The 25,926-nt window shown below is 44.1% G+C and overlaps 1 protein-coding gene across 14 annotated transcripts in view; it reads left to right on the plus strand.

Annotated features, from left to right (window-relative positions):
• The window catches only part of STX3 (syntaxin 3), a 50,020-nt gene that overhangs the window by 18,357 nt on the left and 5,737 nt on the right, over positions 1–25,926 (plus strand). For 3 of the 14 annotated variants that reach the window (XM_003826359.5, XM_034932691.3, XM_034932692.3), the window contains exons 3-9: positions 12,663–12,762; positions 14,485–14,559; positions 16,136–16,203; positions 17,725–17,833; positions 18,717–18,790; positions 18,998–19,132; positions 20,991–21,101. In XM_003826359.5, the coding sequence (XP_003826407.1) occupies positions 12,663–12,762; positions 14,485–14,559; positions 16,136–16,203; positions 17,725–17,833; positions 18,717–18,790; positions 18,998–19,132; positions 20,991–21,101 (672 nt within the window). Of the gene's footprint in view, positions 1–12,662; positions 12,763–14,484; positions 14,560–16,135; positions 16,204–17,724; positions 17,834–18,716; positions 18,791–18,997; positions 19,133–20,990; positions 21,106–21,220; positions 21,332–22,901; positions 23,016–25,926 lie in introns of those variants that run through there. The other 11 variants (XM_008951788.4, XM_008951789.6, XM_008951790.4 and 8 more) reach the window with 7 other exon arrangements.

Consider the following 25,926-nt stretch of genomic DNA (forward strand, 5'->3'; position numbering starts at 1 on the left):
ATTTTGGGGCCAGACATGGTGGCTCACGCCTGTAAGCCCAGCACTTTGGGAGGCCAAGGCAGGTGGATCACTTGAGGTCAGGAGTTCAAGACCAACCTGGCCAACATGGCAAAACCCTGCCTCTACTAAAAATACAAAAATTAGCCAGGCACACCTGTAATCCCAGCTACTTGGGAGGCTGAGGCAAAGGAATCCCTTGAATCCGAGAGGTGGAGGTTGCAGTGAGCCGAGATCGCACCACTGCACTCCAGTCTGGGTGACAGAGTGAGACTTCGTCTCACACACACACACACACACACACACACACACACACACACACACACAAAAATTATAGTCCCTCTGACTTAATTCTAGTGGTAACTGAGAAACCAAACTGCCAGTTTAGTTTTGTAAAAATTCAACAGGGGCAAAAATGGGTTCATGTCTACAGATCCATGTACTCTGATCTTAAAGGTCCTCAATGGGATGGTGCTATGATAGGTAGGTGGTGGAGGAAAGCTTGTAGAGGCAGTAGTATATCGTGGATGAAACACTGGCTTTCGAGCTGGGTAAACTTGGGCCCAAATCTCAACCCTGCTTCTGAGAAGCTGTTGATTTCATGAACGTTCCTTAACAATCTGTGTCTGGGCTTCCTTACCTGTAAATTAGGATTGATAATGTAATTTCCCACAGGTGGGATCACCTGAGCCTAGGAGTTTGAGGCTGCAGTGAGCTATGATCATGCCACTGCATTCTAGCCTGGGCAACAGAGTGAGACCTTGTCCCCTAAAAAAAAAAAAAAAAAAAAATTCACTGGTGATCCAGTGTTTAGGTAAGAAAAGAAAAAAATAATAAACAAGAAAAATCCCCATTGAGTTGCATAAGGATTAAGAGGGACAGGCCAGGCGTGGTGGCTCACGCTTGTAATCCCAGCACTTTGGGGGGCCGAGGTGGGCGGATCACAAGGTCAAGAGTTCGAGACCAGCCTGGCCAACACAGTGAAACCCTGTCTGTACTAAACATACAAATATTAGCTGGGTGTGGTGGCGGGCACCTGTAATCCCAGCTACCCGAGAGGCTGAGGCAGGAGAATCGCTTGAACCCAGGAGGCGGAGGTTGCAGTGAGCCGAGATTGCGCCACTGCACTCCAGCCTGGGTGACAGTGGTAGACTCCGTCTCAAAAACAAACAACAACAAAAAAACCAAGAGGAATAATGTTTGTAACACAGCATAGCATCTGGCATATATGTGCTTAATGAACGATACTTCAAAAAACAAAAACAAAAAGCTCACTATTGTTGAAGTTTCTGCCACCATACTATGGTTTCTTAGGTTTTTAATTTCCCCTGGAAAGAAAACAAGAAGTATCGTGCTCTTTTTGCAGAGAGAATGTGATGCTTCCCATCCTCTAGACTGTGGATGTGGAAAAGTAACCCTCCAGTTTTTTTTCTGAAAGGAATGGAGTGGGGCATGACGGTTCGTGCCCATTTATCTGTTAGAGTAATAAACAGGAATTAAGAATAAACTTGAGTGTGTGCTGGCCTGATTGGGAAGTTGGCTGTAAACTCTCCACAGATCCCCACCCTCCTCACAGGCGGGTCCATCAGAGTCATAGTGAGATCAAACAACACTTAGGCTTTGTGAGTCCAGTGTTACTCCAATTGTGGATCGTGGAAGGACAATATCCTTTCACGCTGTGATGGGGGTGGACTTAAGGAGATATTTGAAGTCTTTCTAGCTCATCTCAGTCTGCCTTGGAGAACCAGATACATTAAAGAACTTCTTCCCTAAGATAAGGAATCTTTTCCAATAACTGTGTTCTCCTTTTTCTTCTGAGCCAGTCAGAGGGTCCCTGAGAGGACCCTCTTTGTTAGGTGGGAAGATGGTGGGCTTTGGCCTCTAAAACATGGTTTGGGTCCACTTTTCAAGCATTTCGTAGCAGTGTAACCTTGGTCAGGTTGCTTAACCTCTCTTAGCTTTAATGTCCTGCTCTGGAAATTGGGAGTGTTAGTACTTACCTTTCAAGGATGCCATGAGGATCATATGAGATCACACATCTGGGAAGGATCGTCAGACATAAAAGCACTGGATGGGTGGTAGCTACTTCTGAAGAGGCCTTTGAAGATTTAACAAGACCTTCAGGGCTGCTGCATTGCTTATTTCTTTCTCTTTGTTATGTGTGTGTCTGTCATTTAGAGAAAAACCCCGTGAAACTTACATTTAGAGTGGAGAAGAGGGACAGCATGGGGAGGTGGAAAGAACATGATCTTTGAATTAAATTCCATATCTGCCACTAACTGTGTGATCTTGTTCACATTCCTTAACTGTTCCAAGTATCAGTGGGTTTATCTGTAAACTGGGGAGAAAAATATTCATGTCATAGATTTGGTAGAGATTAAAGGAGCTAATGCTCAGAAAGTACTTAGCATGGGGTTCAGCAGTGTTACTTTCCTCTTTTCTTGGATCTGATAGAGCACAGAGAGGATAAGGCCTTGGGGGAGTGGGGAGAAGTAAGAGGGAGTGGATCAAGTAGGCTCTGGCCCCACCTAACATGGTCTGAATCTCAGCTCTGCCCATTACCAGTGGTACAATTTTGGAAAAGTTAACTACTCTAAACCCCAGTTTTCTCTAAAAAGAGAATATTACCTGTTGGTTTTTATGGATATAAAGTGAGAAAGGGTATGGGTGCACCTATCACAGTGCCTGACATCTAGTAGATATGTTCTTATCACCCTTCTGTCCCCCAGTGTACTTATGAATAAGTAGACCACAAAGTTTATTTTATAGAATGTGGTGTAGATATACTGTTGAAATTGGGATAAATTATGTTTCAGAGAATAGAGATTTGGGGAAATGAGAGATTGTCCCCCTCTATGTGACTGGTGATCATGCCCACTACACCCTGCAGGTTATATAACTAAGTCGCTTTCTTGGGAAAGCACTCTTGATAAAACTTACTGTTTGGACTGGTTCCAGGAGGTCATCCTTGGTTATTTGCTGAGAGCATGAATCACAGCTTAGTCATAGAGGTATTTGCAAGGTGCACATGAAGTCATAGGACCAGGGTGTTTTCAGAATGTGATTTGCACTGTCAGATTCCATTGTATCTTCTCTAGCTTCTTGATCGTTGGAGAAAAAGATTGGCCCTTGGGTTTTCAGGCCACTTTGGCTGATCAAGCCACAGCCTGGCAAATAATAAACGCCACATTTTTGTCTAATTTGCAGTTGTCTATATTTTTCTTGGTTTGTTTGCTCAGTTGGCAGAAAGTAATGTTCAGATGAAACAGACCTGCCTTTGGAGGCAGAAACATTAGGGGTTTATTTTTCTGTATTCGTTTATCTATTCATCAAAGTATTTGAGCGCTTACTGTCTTCAAGATAGCATGTTAGGTGCTGGGGATCCAATGTTCTGTGACAGGATTCTCGCCCCCTGTTGTCTCCTTATCTGGTAAGGGTGATAGAAATTTTTAAAATATTGTTATATGATAAGAAAAGTGTCAGTAAGGTACCATGGGAGCACAGAAGAGGAAGCGTTAAATTCTGCCTGCAGAGAGGAAGGTGAGGGAAGATTTCCCTGGTTCTTAACTAGACTTGTCATCAGAATCACCTGGGGAGTTTTTTGCACATACACATACCTGATTCTTAGGGACTGGAATGGCTCAGACTTTTGGATTTTTAGGAATTTCTTCCAGATAATTCTGTTGCCTACTGCAGCTATGCACCACTGCAAAGTGATGGGGAACCTTCGAGGATTTAAACAAGGAAGTGATGGGCTCAGAGTGTGTTTTAGAAAATTCACTCCGATGGCAGTTTATGGAGGGTGCGAAAGACCTGAAATGGAAAGACCAGCAAGCCAGCGATGGAGCCTTGACCTGAATCTGTGATCCTGAGCAGCAGTGTAGCCTATCATTTAGGGATGCTTTTGACTAACTGTGGCTTAAGCAACAAAGATATGTAATTATTTTGCATATGAAGTAGTTTGGGGTTAGGGATGGTGCCGTTTAAAGGTCAGCTTGGGGTTCTAGGTCAGCATCACTGTGATCCTCTTGGCTTTTCTCTTAGGATTGTGAGAGAGAGAGTCTGTTCTGATTATCTATTGTTATATCACAGCATAGCCCCAATATTTAGTGGTATAAAACAACTGTTTTGTTTTGCTGACAGATTCTGTGGATTAGGAATTCAAACAGGGCAAAGTGGGTCCGGATTACTTCTGCTCTACAATTTCTGGGGCTTTTATTGGGAAGACTTGAACAACTGCAGGCTAGAATCTTGTAGAGGCTTTTAAAATTTTACTGTCTGGTGCCTTTACTGGGGTGGCTCAAGGGAAAAGCTCAGCAGAGACTGTCAATCAGAGCACCTACACTTGGCTTCTTTCTGTGGCTTGGGCTTCTCATAGCTGGCCCACTTAGGGCTATTGAACTTGTTACATAGAAGCTCAGGGATGCAAGGCAGGTGTTCCAGCTACAGAAGTTACATAGCACATCACTTCTGCTTGGCTCTGTTACTGAAGCAGTCACAAGCCTGCCAGATTAAGAGAGTGGTACATAGGTCCCACCTGCCTGTGTTTTGAAACCACCAGAGTCAGAGCTCTATTTGGCATCACCCTGTGACAGCGTTGCAAGCATTAAGAAAGGGTGCAGCTAGAAAAGTCCAAAGGTCCTTTCATCAGAGAGGAAAACTGCCCAGATCCTCCAATCTGACTTCCCTTGTGGCCTCCTGGATAGCACTGGGTCACATGGTGTGGGCCTCCTTAGCTGGAAGGGACACCAGGAAAGTGAGTACTCAGCAAAGGGACAGGATTGCCAGGATTGCCATCAAACACATCATGATTCATCCTCTGGGGCTGGCAATGCCACTACCCAAACAAAGTCAGATTTCTGTTAAAAAGAAAGAAAGGGAAGGCGCCAGGGAATGGTTGTTTGTTGGGTCAGTCAAAACGCGTTGTCACAGATGGCAGTGTGAGGTGCAAAAAGCCTTCTGTGATCAAATATGTTTGAGAAATGCTTCCTGCTTCTTTCTTCTCTTGGAAACTTAAAATGCACATTAACTTATTGAAAGCTCTAAGAAGTCCTGTAATAAATCAGCTTAACTTGGCTATCCTAGCATTTAATTTTTCACAGCAACACTTTCTAACATGGAACTTCTATTAATAAGGATGAAAGTTTTCTTTTCTTTTCCTTTTTTTTTTGGGATGAAGTTTCGCTCTTGTCACCCAGGCTGGAATGCAACAGTGTGATCTCGGCTCACTGCAACCTCCGCCTCCTCCTGGGTTCAAGCGATTTTCCTGCCTCAGCCTCCCAAGTAGCTGGGATTACAGGCATCCACAACAATGCTCAGCTAATTTTTGTATTTTTAGTAGAGACGGGGTTTCACCATGTTGGTCAGGCTGGTCTGGAACTCCTGATCTCAGGTGATCCGCCCGCCTTGGCCTCCCAAAGTGTTGGGATTATAGGTGTGAGGCACCACGCTGGCCAAAAATTTACTTTTTTGAATGCTGTCTTAGTTTGGGCTGCTATGAGAAAGTACCATAGACTGAATGGCTTATAAACAATAAGAATGTGTTTCCTACAGTTCTGGAGGCTGAAAGTCTGAGACCAGGATTCCAGCATGATCGGGTTCTGGTGAGGACCCTCTTCTGGGTTGTGGACTGCCACCTTGCTGTATCTGTATCCTTACAGGGTGGAAAGAGCAAGCTAGCTCTTTGGCCTCTGCTTATAAGTGCACAAAACACAGTCATGAGGGCTCCACCCTTACAACCTAAATGCCTTCCAAAGGTCCCATCTCCCTCCAAGTACCATCCCATTGGGGATTAGGCATCAACATATTAATTTTGGGAGAGCACATTCAGTCCATAAGAAGTATGCATTTGTAGTGGTATAACAGACCATTTGTAGTGATATAAGAAGCATACTTGTCTCCTGCAGTTACTTATATTCATTTATTTATTCAGCAAATGTCTACTGAGTGACCCACATGCTTGACAGTGATGAATATCAAGTAGTCTAAGTTGAGCAACACGTGGTCCTAGTGCTTGAGGGGGTCTGAATCAGTTCTGGGAGAAGTTAGGGTGGATAAATTGTGGGCATAGTGCAGCAGAGCCTGGCTGGGGTGAGGGGTGGGTGGAGCAATACCTGGCTGGAGGAGCTGTGAGGTGACCAGTCTTGAAGCATATGGATTTGCTAGGTAGGCTTGATTTTTGTTAGAACTAAGAACCTCAAAGTGAATCCAACTTGGAAATCCACACATTAAATCTAGCAGGTTAAATACTTTTTAATTCTTTAAGTAGAATATTGGATGACAATGACCTACCAAGCAAACTGGTAGATTCTGCATTTCTGGGCTCTTCCAATGGGGCAGGCAGGAAGCCTTGCCAGTCATTTGCCTATTTGCATTCAGGACCATTCCCTACTGTCCTTCCTCTGCTCTTCTCTGTATCACAGGGAACTACATTTCCCAGCTTCCCCTGCCAATTGCTTTTGGTATATTTGACTAAGGAGAGTGTTATGGACTGAATGTTTGTGTCCCCTCAGAATTCATATGCTGGAGTCTAATCGCCAATGTGATTGTATTTGGAGGTAGGGCTTTTGGGAGGTAATTAGGTCATGAGGGCGAATTAGTACCCTTATAAAAAGAGACGTGAGAAAGATGATCTCTCTGTCAGCCATGTGAAGATACAGGAAGAAGGCAGCTGTCTACAAGCCAGAAGAGGGTCCTGCTCAGACATCAGATTTGCCAGAGGACTTCCTAGCCTCCAGTACTGTGAGAAATATATCCTGTGTTTAAGCCACCTAGGCTATGGTATTTTTCTTACAGGAACCTGAACAGATTAAGACAGTGAGGTACTAGCAGAAGACTCAAGGAGGAGGGAAGAGGCCATAGTTTTCCTCCTTTCTCTTTCTACCTCAGACATGCCTTCTTCATGGCCTCAGCTCTTTCTCAATAGACCCCGCCTCCATGGTCCCAGTTCTGCTGGTCAACTCCACCATGGTCTGGCCCCCATCAGACAGCTCTGGCTTTAGGCTCTGGTGACCCTGCCTTCCTTCTCTTTCCCTCTGACCTGCTGTTGCTAATTTTCAGAGTGCCCCAGCAAACTTCTGTTTGGCTTCTTGACGCTTCCATCCCTGCATAAACAATCCCTTTATTATATTACTTTGATTAAAGTAACTAGATAGGTTTTCACTTTCCTGACTAAATTTTGAGTGATGCAAAGCCCCAACACACTTAATTTACTTGAGATTATTGTCTCAGAATACTTGTTTTCATTGGTCAGTATAATTCTGAGATCATTCTTTTCTTTTCATTCATAAAAGGAGAATTGAAACATTAGTCCTGGTCTTGATAAAATGCTTTTGGGACTTGACTTCCATTGCTTGGTTGACTGAGGTGGCCTTTTCCCTCCCTTTTCATCAACATTTGTTTTCTAAAGCAAAGAAGGCAAACAAATTAAAGAGGACTTGACTGAGCAGCTCTAATATGAAGACTGCTTGGGATTCTGTCATTTTTTGGGGAAAGTGAAGGTGTATAAATTGTGAAAAGGAGGGATCATTTGACAGTTAAAATCACATTGCTCTTGTCACCTTGCAATAAGTTTTCAATATGTAAATATGCAGCAATTAATGCTCAACTAGAGGTACAAGGTACCTGGGAGTTTAGGAGAGGCTGAGACTAATTCTTAGGGAGAATAAACAGAGCTTTTTTGCTTAGCCTTCCATCTTACCCCATGCAACCTGCCAGTTCCACAAACTAGTACTTTCTCTGCTTTTCCTTGTTTAATTAGATTCCACTGGCTAATTAGATCCAGAAGGAAGAGGCCATCCAGATCTCGAAAATAACTCCTTCCTTTTAGTTATAGTTATTAGTATAATATAGTAATTATATTTGGCCACGCCCAACATGTAGAGTGATTGACTTGGGTGTTGACCTTAGATTTCCTTGGGTGGCTACTGATGAGGTCAGACTGTTTTATTAAGACTTTTTTACAGGATTGCTATGAGGATTAAATGAGACATGCCTGTAAATGCACCGCATAGTACCTGGCATATGATAAATGTGCAGTAATTGCTGGCATTTTTGTATTTATCATTGTCATCACCTAACATTTATTGAACATGTACTTTATGTTAAACATTTGGCATGTATTGTCTAATTTAATCTTCACAAAAACTCTAAAGTGGGAGTTGTGATAATTCTCATTTCACAGATGAGAGAACTGGTGCTTAGGGACACTTATGAGGTGCGTTCAAGGTCATAAAACTGCTAAGAGAGATGGAGCAGAAACTGGAACCTGGTCTGTTTGATCTTAATTCCTTAAATCCTATGTTATCTGGATTCCCATATTACTAACAAAGCATTGAAAAGTACATTTTAGGCTGGGCCTGGTGGCTCATACCTGTAATCCTAGCACTTTGGGAGGCCGAGGTGGGCGGATCACTTGAGCTCAGGAGTTCGAGACCAGCCTGGCCAACGTTGTGAAACCTTGTCTCTACTAAAAATACAAAAAAAAAAAAAAGGTTGGTGTGGTGGCGGGTGCCTGTAATCCCAGCTACTTGGGAGGCTGAGGCAGGAGAATCACTTGAACCCGGAAGGTGGAGGTTGCAGTGAGCCAAGATCATGCCACTGCACTCTAGCCTGGGCAACAGAGCAAGGCTTTGTCTCAAAAAAAAAAAATTAATAAACAATGTGCAATGACAAGGCACTGGGAATATATTAGCTGTAAATTTTACATGGTGATTTTAAAAAAAACACTTTTAGATGTCAACACTTGGTCAACAATACTTCTTGAGGGCTCATTTTGTAAAAAGCTTTCTATAGGGAGCGGTGGTGAGAAGACAGAGAAATAAGGACGATCTCTGTGAAAGGCAACTGATCCATTCTCCCAAAACAGTGGATTGAACATGCACATTAACCTGATGTGGGCTGAATATGCATGAACTTGGGAGAGAAGATATAGGAGCCTTCCTTAGGCGTTTACCTGGTTCAGGAGACAGGATTTAGTATTCCTGAGTTCAAACCTCAGTTTTGCCTCTTTCTGCAGTATAACCTGGAGTAAATTTCTCTACTTCTTTGAGACTCAATATTCTCATATGTATAAAAAGGAGATGATGATGGTAGCCTCATAGAAGTATTGTGAAGTGCATAGCATCATTTCTGATACAAGAATATGTTTAGTCAATTTTATATGAATATGCAGAGTAATTTTAGATGTCAGTATACTTAACCCCAGACAAACACATGCAATAGCCTTTAAACTTTTAGATTGGGCACTTGTCAGTTTCCTATACCCCTTCCCTGCAATTGCCTCATGATTTTTTGATTATGTGGCAAATGCACAAAAGGAAACCACATGTAGCTGCCATTTCACACCATTGAATACTCAGAAAGTCACCTTTGAGGAAAACCAGTACTTCTAAGAAAAAGCAAAGCCACGAAGTTCAAAAAAAGAAAGCTCTATGGTTGGCCACTTGCCCATCCTGAGGTCCCAAAAAGGTCCTGTGATTATTTGGTGAACTGACTAAATTGCTGTGAAATCAGATTCCCTGAAATGCCTCCAAATAGAAAGGTTGATGCGGTCAGAGGAAAGAGACCAGCTACAGTGGGTGGAGGATGGGTGGGGTGGAATGGAGTGCTCCCTGGGCCTGGGAAGTCCCGTAGGCAGGTTGCGGATAGAGCACCCAGGACCAGTTCTCCTGTGCATAGGGCAGGGTGAGTATCAGCCATCCAGTCTCCAAATGCCTGTAGTGACACTGAGCCTGAGGCCTGCCAGTCTCATCCTAGAAACTTCCTATCTCTTCCTGTGCTTCTACCATTGACTGAACTTTGGGTCAGAATACTCTTCAGTTTATAAAATAATTTTCCAGATGAGAGAATTTCTGTGACAACCAATCTGTTGAACATGCAAAATCTAAGTCCTTTATGACTTGTTAAAATTTGATAAACTCATTTAAAAATGTTTAGTGTGTTTTCTTCTAGAAAGCCTTTTTCCCTCCCTCAATCCTGTAAAACAGTGTAATTGCTTTGGCAAGACAGTTATGTGGTGGAACTGGAAACCATGGTGTGATGCAGTGACACGAGTTCTAATCTAAGAGGGGCCAGTAGATTCTGAGGTGGTCACACCCCTAGAGTCTGTGAGTGTATTAGTTTGTTTTCATGGTGCTGATAAACACATACCTGAGACTGGGCAATTTACAAAAGAAAGAGGTTTAATGGACTTTCAGTTCCACGTGTCTGGGAAAGCCTCACGGTCATGGCAGAGGTCAAGGAGGAGCAAGTCACGTCTTACATGGATGGCAGCAGGCAAAAAGAGAGCTTGTGCAGGGAAACTCCTGTTTTTAAAACCATCAGATCTTGTGAGACTTACTATCATGAGAACAGCACAGGAAAGACCCACTCCCATGATTCGATTGTCTCCCACTGGGTCCGTCCCACAACACATGGGGATTATGGGAGCTACAAGATGAGATTTGGGTTGGGACACAGAGCCAAACTGTATCAGTGAGTATCATAGGTTGTAACAGAGGCCCTTTTTATAGCTGGGTAGGGCTGGAATGCTGCTAAACAGTACAGATAATTTAAAAAATTAACTCTTCAATCTAATGGAAAAAAGCATCCCAGTTGGAGTGTGGAGGGCACTATTTGCATGCTGTCCCTACCACTAGCTAGGTGACCTATAATTTCTTTAAACTTGTTTCCTCATTTGAATAATGGTACTGGTCCAGTCTTATAGGTTGCTTTGTAAACTCTTAAAATGCTTCACAAATATTTGGGTAGTTACCTGTATGTATGTTTACACTCCCATGATATTATTACATTGTAATTTTATTCTACATCTTTCAGCAAGCAACTCTACTCTTAAACTCTGGCACATCTAAGCCAATATATTTATAGAGGGGAAAATCCTGTGCTCCAGTGGCAAAAGTACTGATTTGAGGGCTAGAGAGCTCAAGTATTGTTTCTCCTATTTTTTTTCTTTTCCCTTTTTTTTTTTTGTTTGTTTTTGAGACAGAGTCTCACTCTGTTGCTCAGGCGGGAAATGCAGTGGCATGATCATGGCTCACTGTGGCCTCAACCTCCCAGGCTCAAGGGATCCTCCGTTTTAGCCCCCTGAGTAGCTGGGACTACAGGGGCATGCCACGATGCCTGGCTGATTTTTGTATTTTTTGTAGCGACGGGGTTTTGCCATGTTACCCAGGCTGATCTTGAACTCCTGGGCTCAAGTAATCTGCCTGCCTCGGCCTCTCAAAGTGCTGGGATTACAGGTGTGAGCCATTGTGCCTGGCCTCTCCTATTTTCTATTGAATATGAAGAGCTATAATCAGGTTTTGAAAAAGGTGAAGTGTCCACAGGAAAAGAGGGATGCTGGAAGCTGCATACGCATTGAGTTTTATTTTTGTTGCATCTCAGATGTTAGGATCCTACTGTATGACATTTTACAAGATTTCTGTTTGTCAATTGTTGCAATGTTGATGTGCCCTTCACTTTGAGAGTGAAGCAGATAGACCCTACAGGTGCTGAGGTCTCTCCTTCCTGCCCTGCTCCCTGTACATAGGCTTCCACTGCAGCAGGGCTGTGGTACCAGTGGCATGGGCACCTATGAAGGGGGGAGCTGAGGCTGCAGTCAAAGCTCACGCAGGAATGTCTGACAGTGGCATTCTACTTGGGAATGAAGTGCTGCTGGAAATATTTTATGATACTCACAGCCTTGTACAATCAGGAGCCTTAGAAATATGCAGAAATGGGCTGCGGCTCGAGCTACTGGGTCCTGATCGTCTGAGGAAATCAGTTAGTACAAGAACATATATGTCCTAGAGAAGCTTGGGCTGTCTCCTGAGACCTTCATTGCCTAGTATCTCTCTTTTTTTCTCTCCTTGTTTTCTCTATCTGTTTCTTTTTTTTTTTTTTTTTTTTTGAGACAGTCTCGCTGTGTCGTCCAGGCTGGAGTGCAGTGGTGCGAACTCGGCTCACTGCAAGCTCCACCTCCCGGGTTCACGCCATTCTCCTGCCTCAGCCTCCCGAGTAGCTGGTACTACAGGCGCCCACCATCACGCCAGGCTAATTTTTTTTTTTTTTTTTGCATTTTTTAGTAGAGACGGGGTTTCACTGTGTTAGCCAGGATGGTCTTGATCTCCTGACCTCATGATCCGTCTGCCTCGGCCTCCCAAAGTGCTGGGATTACAGGCATGAACCACCGCGCCTGGCCTATCTGTTTCTGTCTTTCTCTTCCTCTCATTCTGTGTTTTTCACTCTCTAGGTTTGTTCTTTTCCTTTCACTTCTTTCTTTCCTTCCTTCCTTTTTCCCCTCTCCTTCATCCTCACTCTTTTCTGTTCTCACTTTTTGGGCTTTAAGGCTCTGCCTGCTAAGGTCTGCTGATTCTCCCCCTCTGATCATTCTTCATGGTTTTTCTTAGCTCTTCTTGACTTTGGCCTGAATCCTTTCATCCAAAGTGGGCAAATGTATTACTCTCAGGGAGCAACAAGTATGGATTTTTAACAACTGTTCTGTTGAGATGACTTTATCTGACCATGGAAAGGGTACTCACTGGGCAGCTGAGGACTTTAAGTCATTATCTTCTTCCGCAAACCCAGAAGATGGGCAGCTTTCACCAGCAGCTCTGCCAAACGTTTATCTCAGCCATGGACCTGTACTTCCTCTTTGATGATGAAGGTTATTGTCTTTCTGATTATAGATTGAGGAAACTCGGCTTAACATTGACAAGATCTCAGAACATGTAGAGGAGGCTAAGAAACTCTACAGTATCATTCTCTCTGCACCGATTCCAGAGCCAAGTGAGTGTTTACTTAGAACTGAGTCACCCAACAATCACCCTTTCCTTGGGGCTGAGCCAGCCTTGTTTTCTTGCCCTTCATGAGCAGTCGGGAAGTGTACAAGTTACAGGGCACTAGTGTACATATTATCTCATTTCCCTCCCCTTTACCTTACCTGAGCTCCTACTGCCTGGCCACAGTCAAGGTTTTGTCTTCATGGTCCCACTCCAACCATTTAGCTAGACTTTCCTGTTTCCCAGCTAGTCCCTCTTCCTGACTGGCGACGATTCCCACTGCTGCTTACATACCCTGTGCCCTGTCCCTCCTCTGAGCCTCTGCGTGTACTATTTCCCCAGCCTGAAATGCTTTTCCTAGCCCTCTTTCTGAATCCTACCAGATCAAGTCCATTTTTTCTTTCCATGAGGTGTTCCAAAATGGTTTGAGTTCACAGAAATTCCTTCTATCCCTAAACTCCTGTTTGTTACCACCACCTAGGCAAACGTTTTTTCTCCCCTAATTGTTTGCATGGGTGTCCAACCTTTTGGCTTCCCTGGGCCACATTGGAAGAAGAATTTTCTTGAACACTAACATTAACGATAGCTGATGAGCTAAAAGAAAGGTTTGTGCATAATTTTCCTGATATCTGCCACTACAGATAAGCAAAAAAATCCGTGCGTTCCACAGTTTGGACACGGGTGGTTTAGGGCTATATTTTTGGTTCCTTAAGAACAGAGAACAAGCCTGACACTGTCATTCCACTCTTTCATTTTTCCCATGGGCCCTATTACCTAAAGACTGAAGTGGGAACACTTTAGCAGAGCATATGGGCATTGTCTTGATCACATTCCTGCCTTCCCAGCCAGCCTGTCTCCTGCCATCCTCCTCCTGCTCCCCATGCTTCAGCCAGAGCAACTCTGTCTGGTTCCCCAGACATTTCCTGTTCACTCATACCCTTTACTTACTGTTTCTTCTCGTGGGATTCCTGCTTTTAGTCTCTTTCTCTACCTGGCCAACTCACAGTCCTTGAGACTCAGTCCTGCTCATCTCCATCTTTAGAGGCTTTTCCAGATCCCTCCAGGCTGTGCACACCTTGACCAGAACTCATACCTTACTCCACGCTGCATATTACAGCTGCTGATTTATTTCTCCCTTGTCTCCCACTAGACTCTAACACCTTGCAGGAAAAATCTAGATCTTCTTTCTGATTCCATAGTTTCTAGCTCTGTTCCAAAGTTGTAGTAGGGGCTGAAGGATGGCTTTTGAATGAATGGTTATAGCTAACACTTAGTTTGCTCCATACAACCTAGGATGTGTGTAGTAGGTATGTCATAAATATTTGCCTCATTTTAAGTTGATTAGCCTTGGTTGAAATCTATTTTCCCCATAAGCTCCCTAGAACCTTCTCAACCGAAGCTCCCGTGGTAGGCTCTTTCCTCTAAAAGCAGAGTTTCCACAATTTTATGTGCTGCAGGATTACTTAGGAGGGTTGAAAGAGCTGATTTTGTGGTTCCAACCCTGGGTATTTTTATTCTGTAGACTGAGATGGGGTGCCTGGAAAATGCCTTTAAAAAAATAAGCACTCTATGATTCTAATGACAGATGCTGGGGAGTGTGTTGGGATAAATACCATTCTGGGCAGTGGATGCCCGATAAAGCTCCCCTCCTCTGATGATGATTGCTGTAGTTCACAAAGGAATCAGTCCTCTCCTTTCTAACGGATTCTGCCTGCCTTTATTTACCCAGAAACCAAGGATGACCTAGAGCAGCTCACGACTGAGATTAAGAAAAGGGCCAACAACGTCCGGAACAAACTGAAGAGTAAGAAGGGAACAAAGAAAACAAGGCCGTCCCCACCACCATCTATCTCAGCTCCCCTAGGGTCCAGCTTTCCGAACTGAAACTCCTCTTGATGGAAGTGACACCACTTGGTCCATCTTTGCTTGTGGTTTGGGCTCTGTCCCCGCAATGATCCATTGTAGCCCCAGAAATTTACCTTTTCTTAAATCCTGACTGTACTGGAAAGAGTCCAGAATTGAAGCTAGGAGATGAGAATTAAAATGTGCTTTCAGCTGCTGAGTAGTTTTGTGACTTGGTCCTTTAACTTAGTCTTTCAACTTGTCTCTCTTTTTTTTTTTTTTTGAGATGGAGTCTCACTCTGTCCCCCAGGCTGGAGTGCAGTGGTGTGATCTCGGCTTATTGCAACCTCTACCTCCTGGGTTCAAGTGATTCTCCTGCCTCAGCCTCCTGAGTAACTGGGACACACCTGGCCCATCAACTTTTCTCTTATTGGTCTTATTTCCCTGGCAACTACATACTTTTTTTTTTTTTTTTTTTAAGACAGAATCTTGCTCTGTTGCCCAGGCCAGAAGGCAGTGGCTCAATTTTGGCTCACTGCAATCTCTGCTTCTTGGGTTCAAGTGATTCTCATCCCTCAGCCTCCCAAGTTGTTGGGATTACAGGCATGCACCACCACGCTCAGCCAATTTTTGTATTTTTAGTAGAGATGAGGTTTCGCCATGTTGGCCAGGCTGGTCTCGAACTTTTCTGGCCTCAAATGATCCACCTGCCTGGGCCTCCCAAATCGCTGGGATTCCAAGTTTGAGCCACAATGCCCGGCCACCTACATACATTTGAATAGTCATTTTAGAGATATATAAATGCAAGAGATATCATTCAGTCTACAGATATTTCTTGGTGGGCTAGGCATACCACCTTCCCATACCCTCACTCCCCCCATTTGGGAGAGTATAGTTCAATGAAGCTACTGTCATAGATTCAGTTCTTCCAGAGCCTAGAAGGTTTACTTAGTTCTGTTGCTAGAGCCTGCATTCTTGCCCAGTGTATTTGGTGCATGCATGCTATTGATCAGAAGAGAAAGCATTATTGCTCAGCTCAATTTACCATTTCTTCCCCCCAAGTATATTGCAATAACTATTTTAACTGGAGGAGTCATTAGTAGCAGATTCCAGTAATAACAGTGATAGTGCACCTGCCATTGTGCTAGGCACTTTATGTGTCTTCTCATTTAATCTTCACATTAGTATTGTGAGGGAGGGACTGTTATTCTGTTTTACAGATGAGAGAACAGGTACATTAAGAGGGGTTAAGTGGCTTTTTCAAAGTCACACCCAGTAAGTGCCAGGGCAAGGATTCAAGCCTAAGTCTCATGGTGACCAGAACCCATGCTGTTAACTGTTATGCCAAAACCTGGTCATCGTAAAGGCTGTGGAATGCACGTCCTGTGGCTCATCTGGGAGCTGACCTTTTGAGGTGACACCTACCTGTTACATCTCCGTGGGCTGGATGTGTGGGAATGAGTGAGGAAGTTTCACTGAATAGCATGTTTCTTGGAGGCGGAGATAGGTTGCAAGTATAACCTTCCTCTCCTCTTTAGGCATGGAGAAGCATATTGAAGAAGATGAGGTCAGGTCATCGGCAGACCTTCGGATTCGGAAATCCCAGGTAAGACTTTTCCTTGTCTCATGATTAGCTAGTCCAATCTCTTATTGTTTTCCCTTAACTGTGGAGGGATTTTTTTTTTTTTAATACAATCCTTATTTTGAAACTCAATTTGAAGACCTGGTAAAGGAGAACTCTCCAGGTTGAAATAGGGGTCAGGGCCAGAGTCCAGCCCTTTTGGCTCCTCTCCTGTACTCTCCGTCTCTAAGGAGGCCCCTGAAGAGCTTTTCAGGCTTCCTAGAGCACAGCTTAGGATTTAGCGTGCCTTCTTGTTTTACAGGAGAGGAAATTAATGTCTTCTAACAATTGTTAGTCATTGGTTGTCCAGTTTGGAGCTAGGCACTTTAGGGGTCATCAAAGATAGGATCCTTGTCCTTAAAGAACTGGCATGCCATTGAAGCGGCATGGAAAGCTATTACCTAAGACCCAGCAGGAGGATGCGACCCAGCAGGAGGATGCGATAAGAAGACACATGCATGGTGCTCTCAGCATCAAAAGATCTCAGGAAGAATTGGGGGTAGCCAGAGGAGGCTGGGCCAGAGTGCCAACATGAGCAGCCTCAGGAAGTAGTTTCCCCTCTCTGAGAGGCACAGGGGCAGGAGTGAGGCATGCACATATGTGTGTGTTGGCAGCAGTGGTTGGTAGTGGTGGTGGGTAGACGTAAGGGGCAGATGTGAAGACAATAGGCTTTCTGTAGAAAAAAGTTTGCTGTGGGATAGTGGACACATAATTTTTAGTAGATAATGTAGTGCCACATTCTAGAGGTCTTTGAGGACCAGTCTGGGGAATTTGGATCTGATGTTATAACTTACAGGCATTTGCTTCAGGCGGCAGTATATTAGGAGGATTATTATGGTAGCCATTTGAAAGCCGTTTACAAGTGGGAAAGAAGCAGGAGACTGGAAGGTCCCTAGTTAGGTTTTTGCAAGGGTTTTGGTCTAAATTTGCATGGTGGTAGTGGGTTTGGAAAAAGTATACATATTGGCGATTTTCCAAAGGAGAAACCAGTAAGTAGGGCTTGATGCTGAGAGGTGAGCAAGGAATAAAAATTATTAGGAAGGTTTTAGCTTAGGCATGCAGGGCTGTTGAGATAATGCATCTACTTATAAGCAAGAAGAGTTGGGGAGATGAGTTTAGCATAAGAACTCAAGGATCTTTGGTAAGTATGACATGTGGGAAGGGAATCTGACAGTTTTAGAATGCAAGCCAAGTGTTGTGCCAGAAAAATGCTACTAGTCCATGTGGATGTAGGGCTCAGAGATTTAGAGATGACCTCTGGCCTCGCAATTACCACATGAGGTCAGCAGTAAACCGGTTTCAGTAAACTGGTGCTGAAACCATGCTCTGGAAAGGGCAGTGGACTCTCCCAGTGGCACAAAGCTAGGAAACAAAAAACTTGGTTTGACACCTGGTTTTTTGATTCCAAGTTCAGTGCTATTGTAGATGGCTATGTGGGGGTGGGGAGGGGTTCTATAATAGTTACAGAACCACTGGGGCCTGACTGCATTTTACATCATCCTACAGCACTCTGTCCTTTCTCGGAAGTTTGTGGAGGTGATGACCAAATACAATGAAGCTCAGGTGGACTTCCGAGAACGCAGCAAAGGGCGAATCCAGCGGCAGCTCGAAATTAGTATGTACTTGAGGTTTGGCGTGTGCCCTCCACCTTTCCTGCCACCTGGTTGTCCATCCCAAGTTTTGAGGCCCTGGTGGAGCAAGCAGGAAGCACATTTTGTGCCTAAGTCTAGGGCAGCTCCTGCAGCACTGGCACATCCTGAATGCTGTGCTGTAGGCTGAAAGGTGACACCATGTTTATCAGGCCCAAGCAATTTTATTGTATGGGGTCCAGCATTGTCTCCTATATAGAGGGGAAATGCTTGCCAAACAGTTGCTCTCCTGTGGACTCATTGTATCATTTTGCTGTCTGTTTGACAGCAAAGCACATTTAAGAAATAAAAAGTGTGGTGTAAGTTGCTGGAAGGATAAAAGTATGGTGTAAGTTGCTGGGAGGATTAGAGAAATAAATAAAGCCGTACCCTTTAGGAATGTAGTAATGTGGAAGGCAGGGCCCCGTGGAGTGGAAGGTGCTTTGGATGAGAGGAATGGTATGAACATAATCAAGAAAGAGCAAGTGTGTTTAGGAGTGGCAGGTTGTCTAGGGTCTGGAGAAAGGGTGTGTCTGGAGTAGCATAAGGTTAGGATGGATTGAGGGAGGGCTTGCCCATGAACTAGCATGTTATGAGGGCCTTGGACACCATAGTGTAGTGAATGGGGCAAGGAAATGTTCTGAGCTGGGAAGCAATGTAATGAGATACGTGCTTTAGGAAGGTAACTGCTGATAGTGTTAAGGATGGCTTGGATTAGGGCAGAAATAAGATGAGTCAGGAGGCAATTGGGGGAGTGTTGTAAAGGCCACGGTCTTTATAGGGAAGTCACGTTCCTAATTTTCAGGGACCTTATCAGATGGTGTTTCACCGTGATCTTATATTTGACGCTCTACTTCTTTTGTTACAAAGCTGGCAAAAAGACAACCGATGAGGAGCTGGAGGAGATGTTGGAGAGTGGCAACCCAGCCATCTTCACTTCTGGGGTGAGTGCCCTGTGTGTTCGGATAGCACATCCCTCTCATGAGCAGGGAGGCCACTGCGGAGCTCATGCAGTCCAGCAGGTGGAGGGGGAGCTGCAGGTGCAGGGAGTTCAGGGAGGCAAGGAGCTCCCCAGGAGTGTGCATGAGGGCTGTGGCAGGGGCAGCTTTTCTTGCAGGGGTAGCTAACAGTCTGTGTGTGGCCTGTTGTAGATCATTGACTCACAGATTTCCAAGCAAGCCCTCAGTGAGATTGAGGGACGGCACAAGGACATTGTGAGGCTGGAGAGCAGCATCAAGGAGCTTCACGACATGTTTATGGACATCGCCATGCTGGTGGAGAATCAGGTAAGTGGCAGTGAGTCCCAGCGTGGGGAGGGAGGAGAAGAAAGCTCAGGGTCTACTGAGAACAGGGAGAAAGGGAATACTGGAAGCCAGTGAGGTAGGGTGGGAGAACCATTGGGAATTTGCATAAAGGAGAAACAGAATCCCATGGGAAAGTGTGCGTTCGAATTGAATGTTGACACTTTGGGTGATCTTAACCTTGTCATTCTTGCCTGTCCCTTTGGCCTTGCAGTCGTTGCTAGTTGATACAGGGTTTGATGTGTTCTGTCAAGTACCCAGTTTTCCTGGATTTTTGATGTTTTTTTTTTTTTTTAAGATGGAGTATTGCTCTGTTGCACAGGCTGGAGTGCAGTGGCGTGATCACAGCTCACTGCAGCTTGACCTCCCAGGATCAAGCAATCCTCCCAGGATTTGTCTTTTTTTCTTTCTTAAAAATCAGAGATCCGGGCTCCTAATGGTGACGTTTTAAAACAGCCTCCTGATATGGACTAGTTCACTGATGACATTGAAAATGTGATCTTTTCTCTAGTTCACAGGGAAGACTCAGGTTTAACATAAATTTTTATTTTTTTCCATTTTTTTTTCTGTTTGTATTTTTTTTTAATTTTGGCACCTTTTGCTAAGGCACAGAGCAGACAACAACATGAATGAAGGAGTAGCAAAATAGCATTGACAGAAAGACTCGAAACACTCGTGGTGCTAGTTTGACAGCTTACTTTGTCCCAGGCATGCTTGCTCGGGATAGAATTCTGGATTGCCTGCATAGGGTGCTAGTTTCACATAGTTAGATGGTTCCTAGTTCTTATGGGACAGTTAAGTGTGCCACAGGGTCATGGTGCTGTGCACTGTTGCCATGAACTTCCAGCTGCTCTGACACTTGGATAGGAGAGAAAATTGCTTCCATAGTAGGCAGACTGCACAACCTAGTTGAAGCTCGAGCACAGCTTGACTAGTTTTTGACATTGGTTCCCTGCCGAGGGCCTGGGTGCTTTCCCCCCATTCCCTACTGGCCTCTGAGACCATTTCTCAAGTCCCTCCATCCCACCTCTTCTTTTCCCCTACACTGCCTTGCCGAGGAACTGGCTTGAGATTCAAGTGGTGGTAAGTGCCTTGTTCTGTTTACAGACTGCCGTAAAGTGATAGAGTTGGGTTGGGTAGTTGAGGAGAATTCCTAAAATGCCTAAGATTAATTGGAATGATCAAACTTCCCTGTCAGGAAGTGATTGCTAGGAAATGGTTGGGAAGCTTATCAAGAGACCACTGTCTGGAAGGGAAAATATAACCAAATAGCTTGGGTAAACCCAATGTCTGTCAGTTAAAAGGCCTGGAAATAACTTAGAGAAAGCAAATGTTCCCCACCTCAGATAGTTATTGAGCACCTACTATGTGCCAGGCACTCTTCTGCAGTTAGTGAATATACTCAATTCAGGCTGAATGATGTTGATTCAGGTCTGAATGACCAGGAAGAGGCCAGCATCCTAGTGATGTCCTAATAACAATGAGATATCCTTATTTTGGTTCCTCTCCATGTGCTTAAGTGTAAAAAAAATAACAAAGGTTGTCCAGGGATATCTCAGAGTATATTTATAGGTAGTTACTAGGTATCTAGACAGTATGTTCTGGATGCCTGGTGGAGTGCTGGTCACAGAGAAGTAGTAAAATTCACTGAATGTTTCTTGAACAAGTGACCGCCACCCCACCACCAAGGACTGTGAATGGGTGTCCTATGGAAGGACATGCATCAAGGTTTGTGGATGCTCTTCTTGCCACTGAAGATTGTAAGAAAGAGAATCCCTTCCCCGCATTGGCTAGGACTGACCTGAGATGTTTACTTGGTGTGATCAGAGTCTGTTCTTTGCAGGGTGAGATGTTAGATAACATAGAGTTGAATGTCATGCACACAGTGGACCACGTGGAGAAGGCACGAGATGAAACGAAAAAAGCTGTGAAATACCAGAGTCAGGCCCGGAAGGTGAGTCTCTCCTGTGGCCTTCAGAGAAGAGAGTCCATTTTGTTTGCTGTGTCTCGCTCTTTCTCTTCCCTCTCCCTGTCTCTGTTTCTGCTGCCACCACCTCTTGCATCTGGGGAAAGGGATCCATGATTGACCGTATTGAGAACAACATGGACCAGTCAGTGGGCTTTGTGGAGCGGGCCGTGGCAGATACCAAAAAGGCTGTCAAGTATCAGAGTGAAGCCCGGAGGGTGAGCACCTTCATCTCAACTGTCCTTCGTCTCAGCTGTCTTACTAGTATCTCTTCTCCCTGGCCACCCCTACCTGTGTCCTTGAGCCCACGCCTCCCTCCCTGTCGTGGCCTCATCAACCCCTCCCTCAGCTTTTCCTAGAGACAAGCTGCCTGCCCTTCCTTCCCCGGTGTGCCTTGCATGGATCTGGCTCACAAGCTATCTCCCCAAGAACCCATACTTGAAAGGCAGTTCTGTAGGATGGATGCATGGCCCAGGTGGTGCTGCTAATCTTCTCCTGGACTTAGCTCATGAGCCTTTCAGATGTTACACTTGACTCCTCTGTTCAGAAACCTTCTCTTCATTGTCTTCCACTCCAGGCGCCCAAGCTCCGCCTCCCTTCTCTTTTTCTCTACCTTGTACCTAGCTCATGCTAACTGCTATCTATACATTATGTCATATCTGATGGAGCACCTGTTATTTCTACTTTATAAATGAGACAGTTGAGGGTCAGGGGCTCAGTAACTGGCTTCAGGCCACCTAGTAAGTAGAGGCACTGGGATTCAAGTTCAGATCCCAATCATTCTGTTTCTACCACACCACTGTATTTGCCCACCCTCTGGTGCCCCTGCCGCTTAAGGACTTCTAGGCTTCTGTGCTCACGACTGTGGTTATCCAGCTCTGGTGGCGTCTGCTTTTTAGACTTTTCTCCTTTGACTGGTTCTCTTGGGCTCTGATATTGTTGTTGTTTAGTTCTTTGTTTTTCATCCAACTTTACCTATTGCTTATGCAGGGATTTAGGGGACTGGGAAGTTATTTTACATGGTGAATCCAGGCTGGGTGGCATTTTCTGATATCCAGGCAGTGTACTGGGTCTGACAGGTAGGAGTATGGGCAAAAGTAGGAAATTAGAACTCTATCAAAAATGCCTTTATATTCCCTCTTAAAATGGAAAAAATCAGTCAGTGACTTTTTATCTTGGCCAGCTGCTCCTTAGAGACCCCACGATAGTGGCTCTGATTCTATCTGTCCACATATACAGAACTGCAGTGTGAGCTGAGAGCTGAGAGAGACCCCGTATTTCCCTCTGCTGGCATTCCTAGCCTAGAAGTAATTTAAGAAATTTAAACTGTCCTAGGCTGGGTGTGGTGGTTCACACCTATAATCCCAGAACTTTGGGAGGCCGAGGTGAGAGGATTGCTTGAGCCCAGGAATTTGAGACCAGACTGGGGAACATGGGAAGACCCTGTCTCTACAAAAATAAAGAAAATGAGCTGAGCATGGTGGTGCATGCCTATAGTCCTATGTACTCAGGAGGCTGAGGCAGGAGGATCACTTGAGCCCAGGAGGTCGAGGCTGCAGTGAGCCATGATCATGCCACTGCACTCTAGCCTGAGTGATAGAGAAAAACCCTGTCTTAAAAATAAATGAAGTATCCTAGAAGGATGTCTGTATGTAGAGATGTAGGCCTCTTATTCAGACTGGTAAGATATTTTCTATGTAGAGGTGACAGGGGTTAGGTTTTGGATGAGTTGTTATTTTTTTGGTTGTTTGTAATAATGATTTGTTTTTGTCTTATTCCTCTCTCCAGAAATTGATAATTATCATTGTGCTAGTAGTTGTGTTGCTGGGCATTTTAGCATTGATTATTGGACTTTCCGTTGGGCTGAAATAAGAGTGGCCTAAGAGGCTGCTGCACTGAAATGTAAGTAAACGAGTGGTTCTTGGGGACTCTGGATTTGGCTCCTCAAGAGGAAATTAGCTTGGGATTTCAAATTCCTCTTCTTTCCCCCTATGATTGTCCTTGGACACACTGAGCTTTCTAAAACTTTCAGTAGCCTGTGGATTCTTTATCTCCTTATAGTTCTATTGGTTTCTGGCTGCAGTACGTGGATGAGCTCTCCGTTTGTTCTTATCCTGTAGATTCTGTCCCCAATCTCTGTCTTGTCGTATTACCACTTCTCCCAGCATACCTGAGCACCCCAGGTGACTCCCCTTACTCAGGAAGCATGCTTTTAAGTTGGGTACACCTCTGTCTTGGATCTGGAGTCTGTCTTCTGAATTCTTACTGATTTTCATGGATGTTGGGCTTTACTTTCTGTATCCTTTTCAATGTAAATGAAACTCTGAATTGGGATTTGGATCTGCAAAGCTTTCTCTGTTGCTGACTGGTTGGGTCTTAAATGATGATAGTTAACACACTTTTGAGTGTTGTGTTGTACCAGACAATGTACTAAACACCTTATACACATATCATTGAATCCTTACAACATCCTTTGAGACAGATACAGTGTTATGCACATTTTACAGACAAAGAAACTCAGTCAAAGAGAATGTTGAATAACAGGGCCAAGTTCACACAGCTAATAGTGGACCTAGCTTCTCTTTGTAAAAGAAGGTAGCCACTTATCATTAACTATAAAGCCTGGAGAACCTTAGAGGATAGTGATGCTAAAATTTAGACTATTCATTTTCTTGAAAATTTGTTAAAAGTGATAGACTTACCACTGAATCACTGTTTTTTTTTTTTTTTTTTTTGAGACGGAGTCTTGCTCTATCTCCCAGCCTGGGGTACAGTGGCATGATCTTGGCTCACTGCAACCTCCGCCTCCTGGATTCAAGCAATTCTCCTGCCTCAGCCTCCTGAGTAGCTGGGATTACAGGCACATGCCACAGCGCCTAGCTAATTTTTGTATTATTAGTAGAGATGGGGTTTTGCCATGTTGGCCAGAATGCCTTGAACTCCTGACCTCAGATGATTTGCCCGCCTAAGCTGGGATTACAGGCGTGAGCCACTGCGTCCGGCCTGAATCAAAACAAACAAAAAACGTGTTTTTTTTTGTTTTTTTGAGACGAAGTCTCATTCTTGTCCCCCAGGCTGGAGTGCAGTGGCGCGATCTCAGCTCACTGCAGCCTCCGCCTCCTGAGTTCAAGCGATTCTCCTGCCTCAGCCTCCCGAGTAGCTGGGATTATAGGTGCCTGCCAGCACGCCCGGCTAGTTTTTGTATTTTTAGTAGAGACGAGGTTTCACCATGTTGGCCATGCTGGTCTCCTGACCTCAGGTGATCCACCCGCCTCGGCCTCCCAAAGTGCTAGGATTACAGGCGTGAGCCACTGCACCCGGCCTGAATCACGTTTAATAGTAGTGAGCATATCAGTCTGGTTATTGGGACTATTAAGACTTTTGTGACTTTAAAACAAACAATTTTTTTTTGTTGTTGAGATTGTGTGTTGCTCTGTCGCCCAGGCTGGAGCGCAGTGGTGCAATCTTAGCTCACTGCAACCTCTGCCTCCCAGGCTCAAGTGATCCTTCCGCCTCAGCCTTCTGAGTAGCTGGGACTATAGGTGTACACCAACACGCCAAGATAACTTTTATATTTTTTGTAGAGATGGAGTTTTGCCATGTCACCCAGGCTGGTCTTGAACTCCTGGACTCAAGCGATCCACCTGCCTTGGCCTCCCAAAGTGCTGGGATTACAGGCATGAGCCACTGCGCCCAGCCAGTGACTTTTAAAATATTTTTCTGAATAAAATATGGCATGCATTGTTAAAAAAAAACCTATAAAATACAGAAAACATAAAACTAATGAACTTTTAATATTATTGCTGATAACCTTGTGGCACGTTCACATACTCAGACATAGTTTTACATAGTTCAGACTATATTATCCAGTTTTGTACCCAGTTAGAAAATTATAAGCATCATTCCACAGCATTAAAATCTCTTTGTAAATCTAATTTTCAATATGAGATTGTGGCCATACTCTCAAATATGTAACATTTTCACAATGTTGGGAGGTTTATGTTATTTTGCTGTAGCTAACAGTGTGACTAACCTTATTTAATATTTTTCTCATTTAAATTTTCTCTTTATTACCAACTCATATAAGTTGGAGTACTGAAATAACAGGTATAAACATTTTTAAGACTTGGCACATAATACCATGCCAGTACCCAGAGCTGTGCCTTCCTTTTATATTTGTTTCAGTGTGTCTCTTCTTATTCCTCCTCCTTCCATGTGACCAGAGGATCTAAAAGTCAGCTTATTATAGCATTGCGCATTCAACTTCATCTTGAAAGATAAGCAACAGTGAGATGAACAACCTCTCATAGACAGGTGGTTGGTTGATTTTTTTTTTCCCCTCTTTTTTCTGGCACTTGGAGTCTAGCCCTTGACTTTTTTGTATGTGAACTTTAAATTTTGGTTTGGCTCTGAACAATCTGATTGAAATAGATGTTGAAATTTTAAAAAGATATAAGAGTTGTTATTTTTCCATATCCTTGGATGAAAGATGATATGCAAATTTGTGGTGCCCCTTTCTATTCCTAATTCCAGGACTTCAGAAGGTATATGAATCATTTCTCAGGACGTAACTCCTCAAAGAGGAGCAGACTAATTAATATGTTGTTTTTGGTTGACTAACCCTATCTTTAACCTGCTAAATTGCTGAGCAGTTGTTAAGCTGCTTTTTTTGTAGTGTATTCCATGTTCCCTAACAAAGTCAAGGCTGATTGTTGCCTAGGTCTGGACTCTCCTCTTCCTCCATGTCACCCAAGGGAGAGAGGTCTCTGAACAGGAGGGTAGACAGTGTGTTTATATTTCCTAGTAATGTGCC

This window comes from Pan paniscus, chromosome 9 (assembly GCF_029289425.2).
Source record: "Pan paniscus chromosome 9, NHGRI_mPanPan1-v2.0_pri, whole genome shotgun sequence".
NCBI lineage: Eukaryota > Metazoa > Chordata > Mammalia > Primates > Hominidae > Pan > Pan paniscus.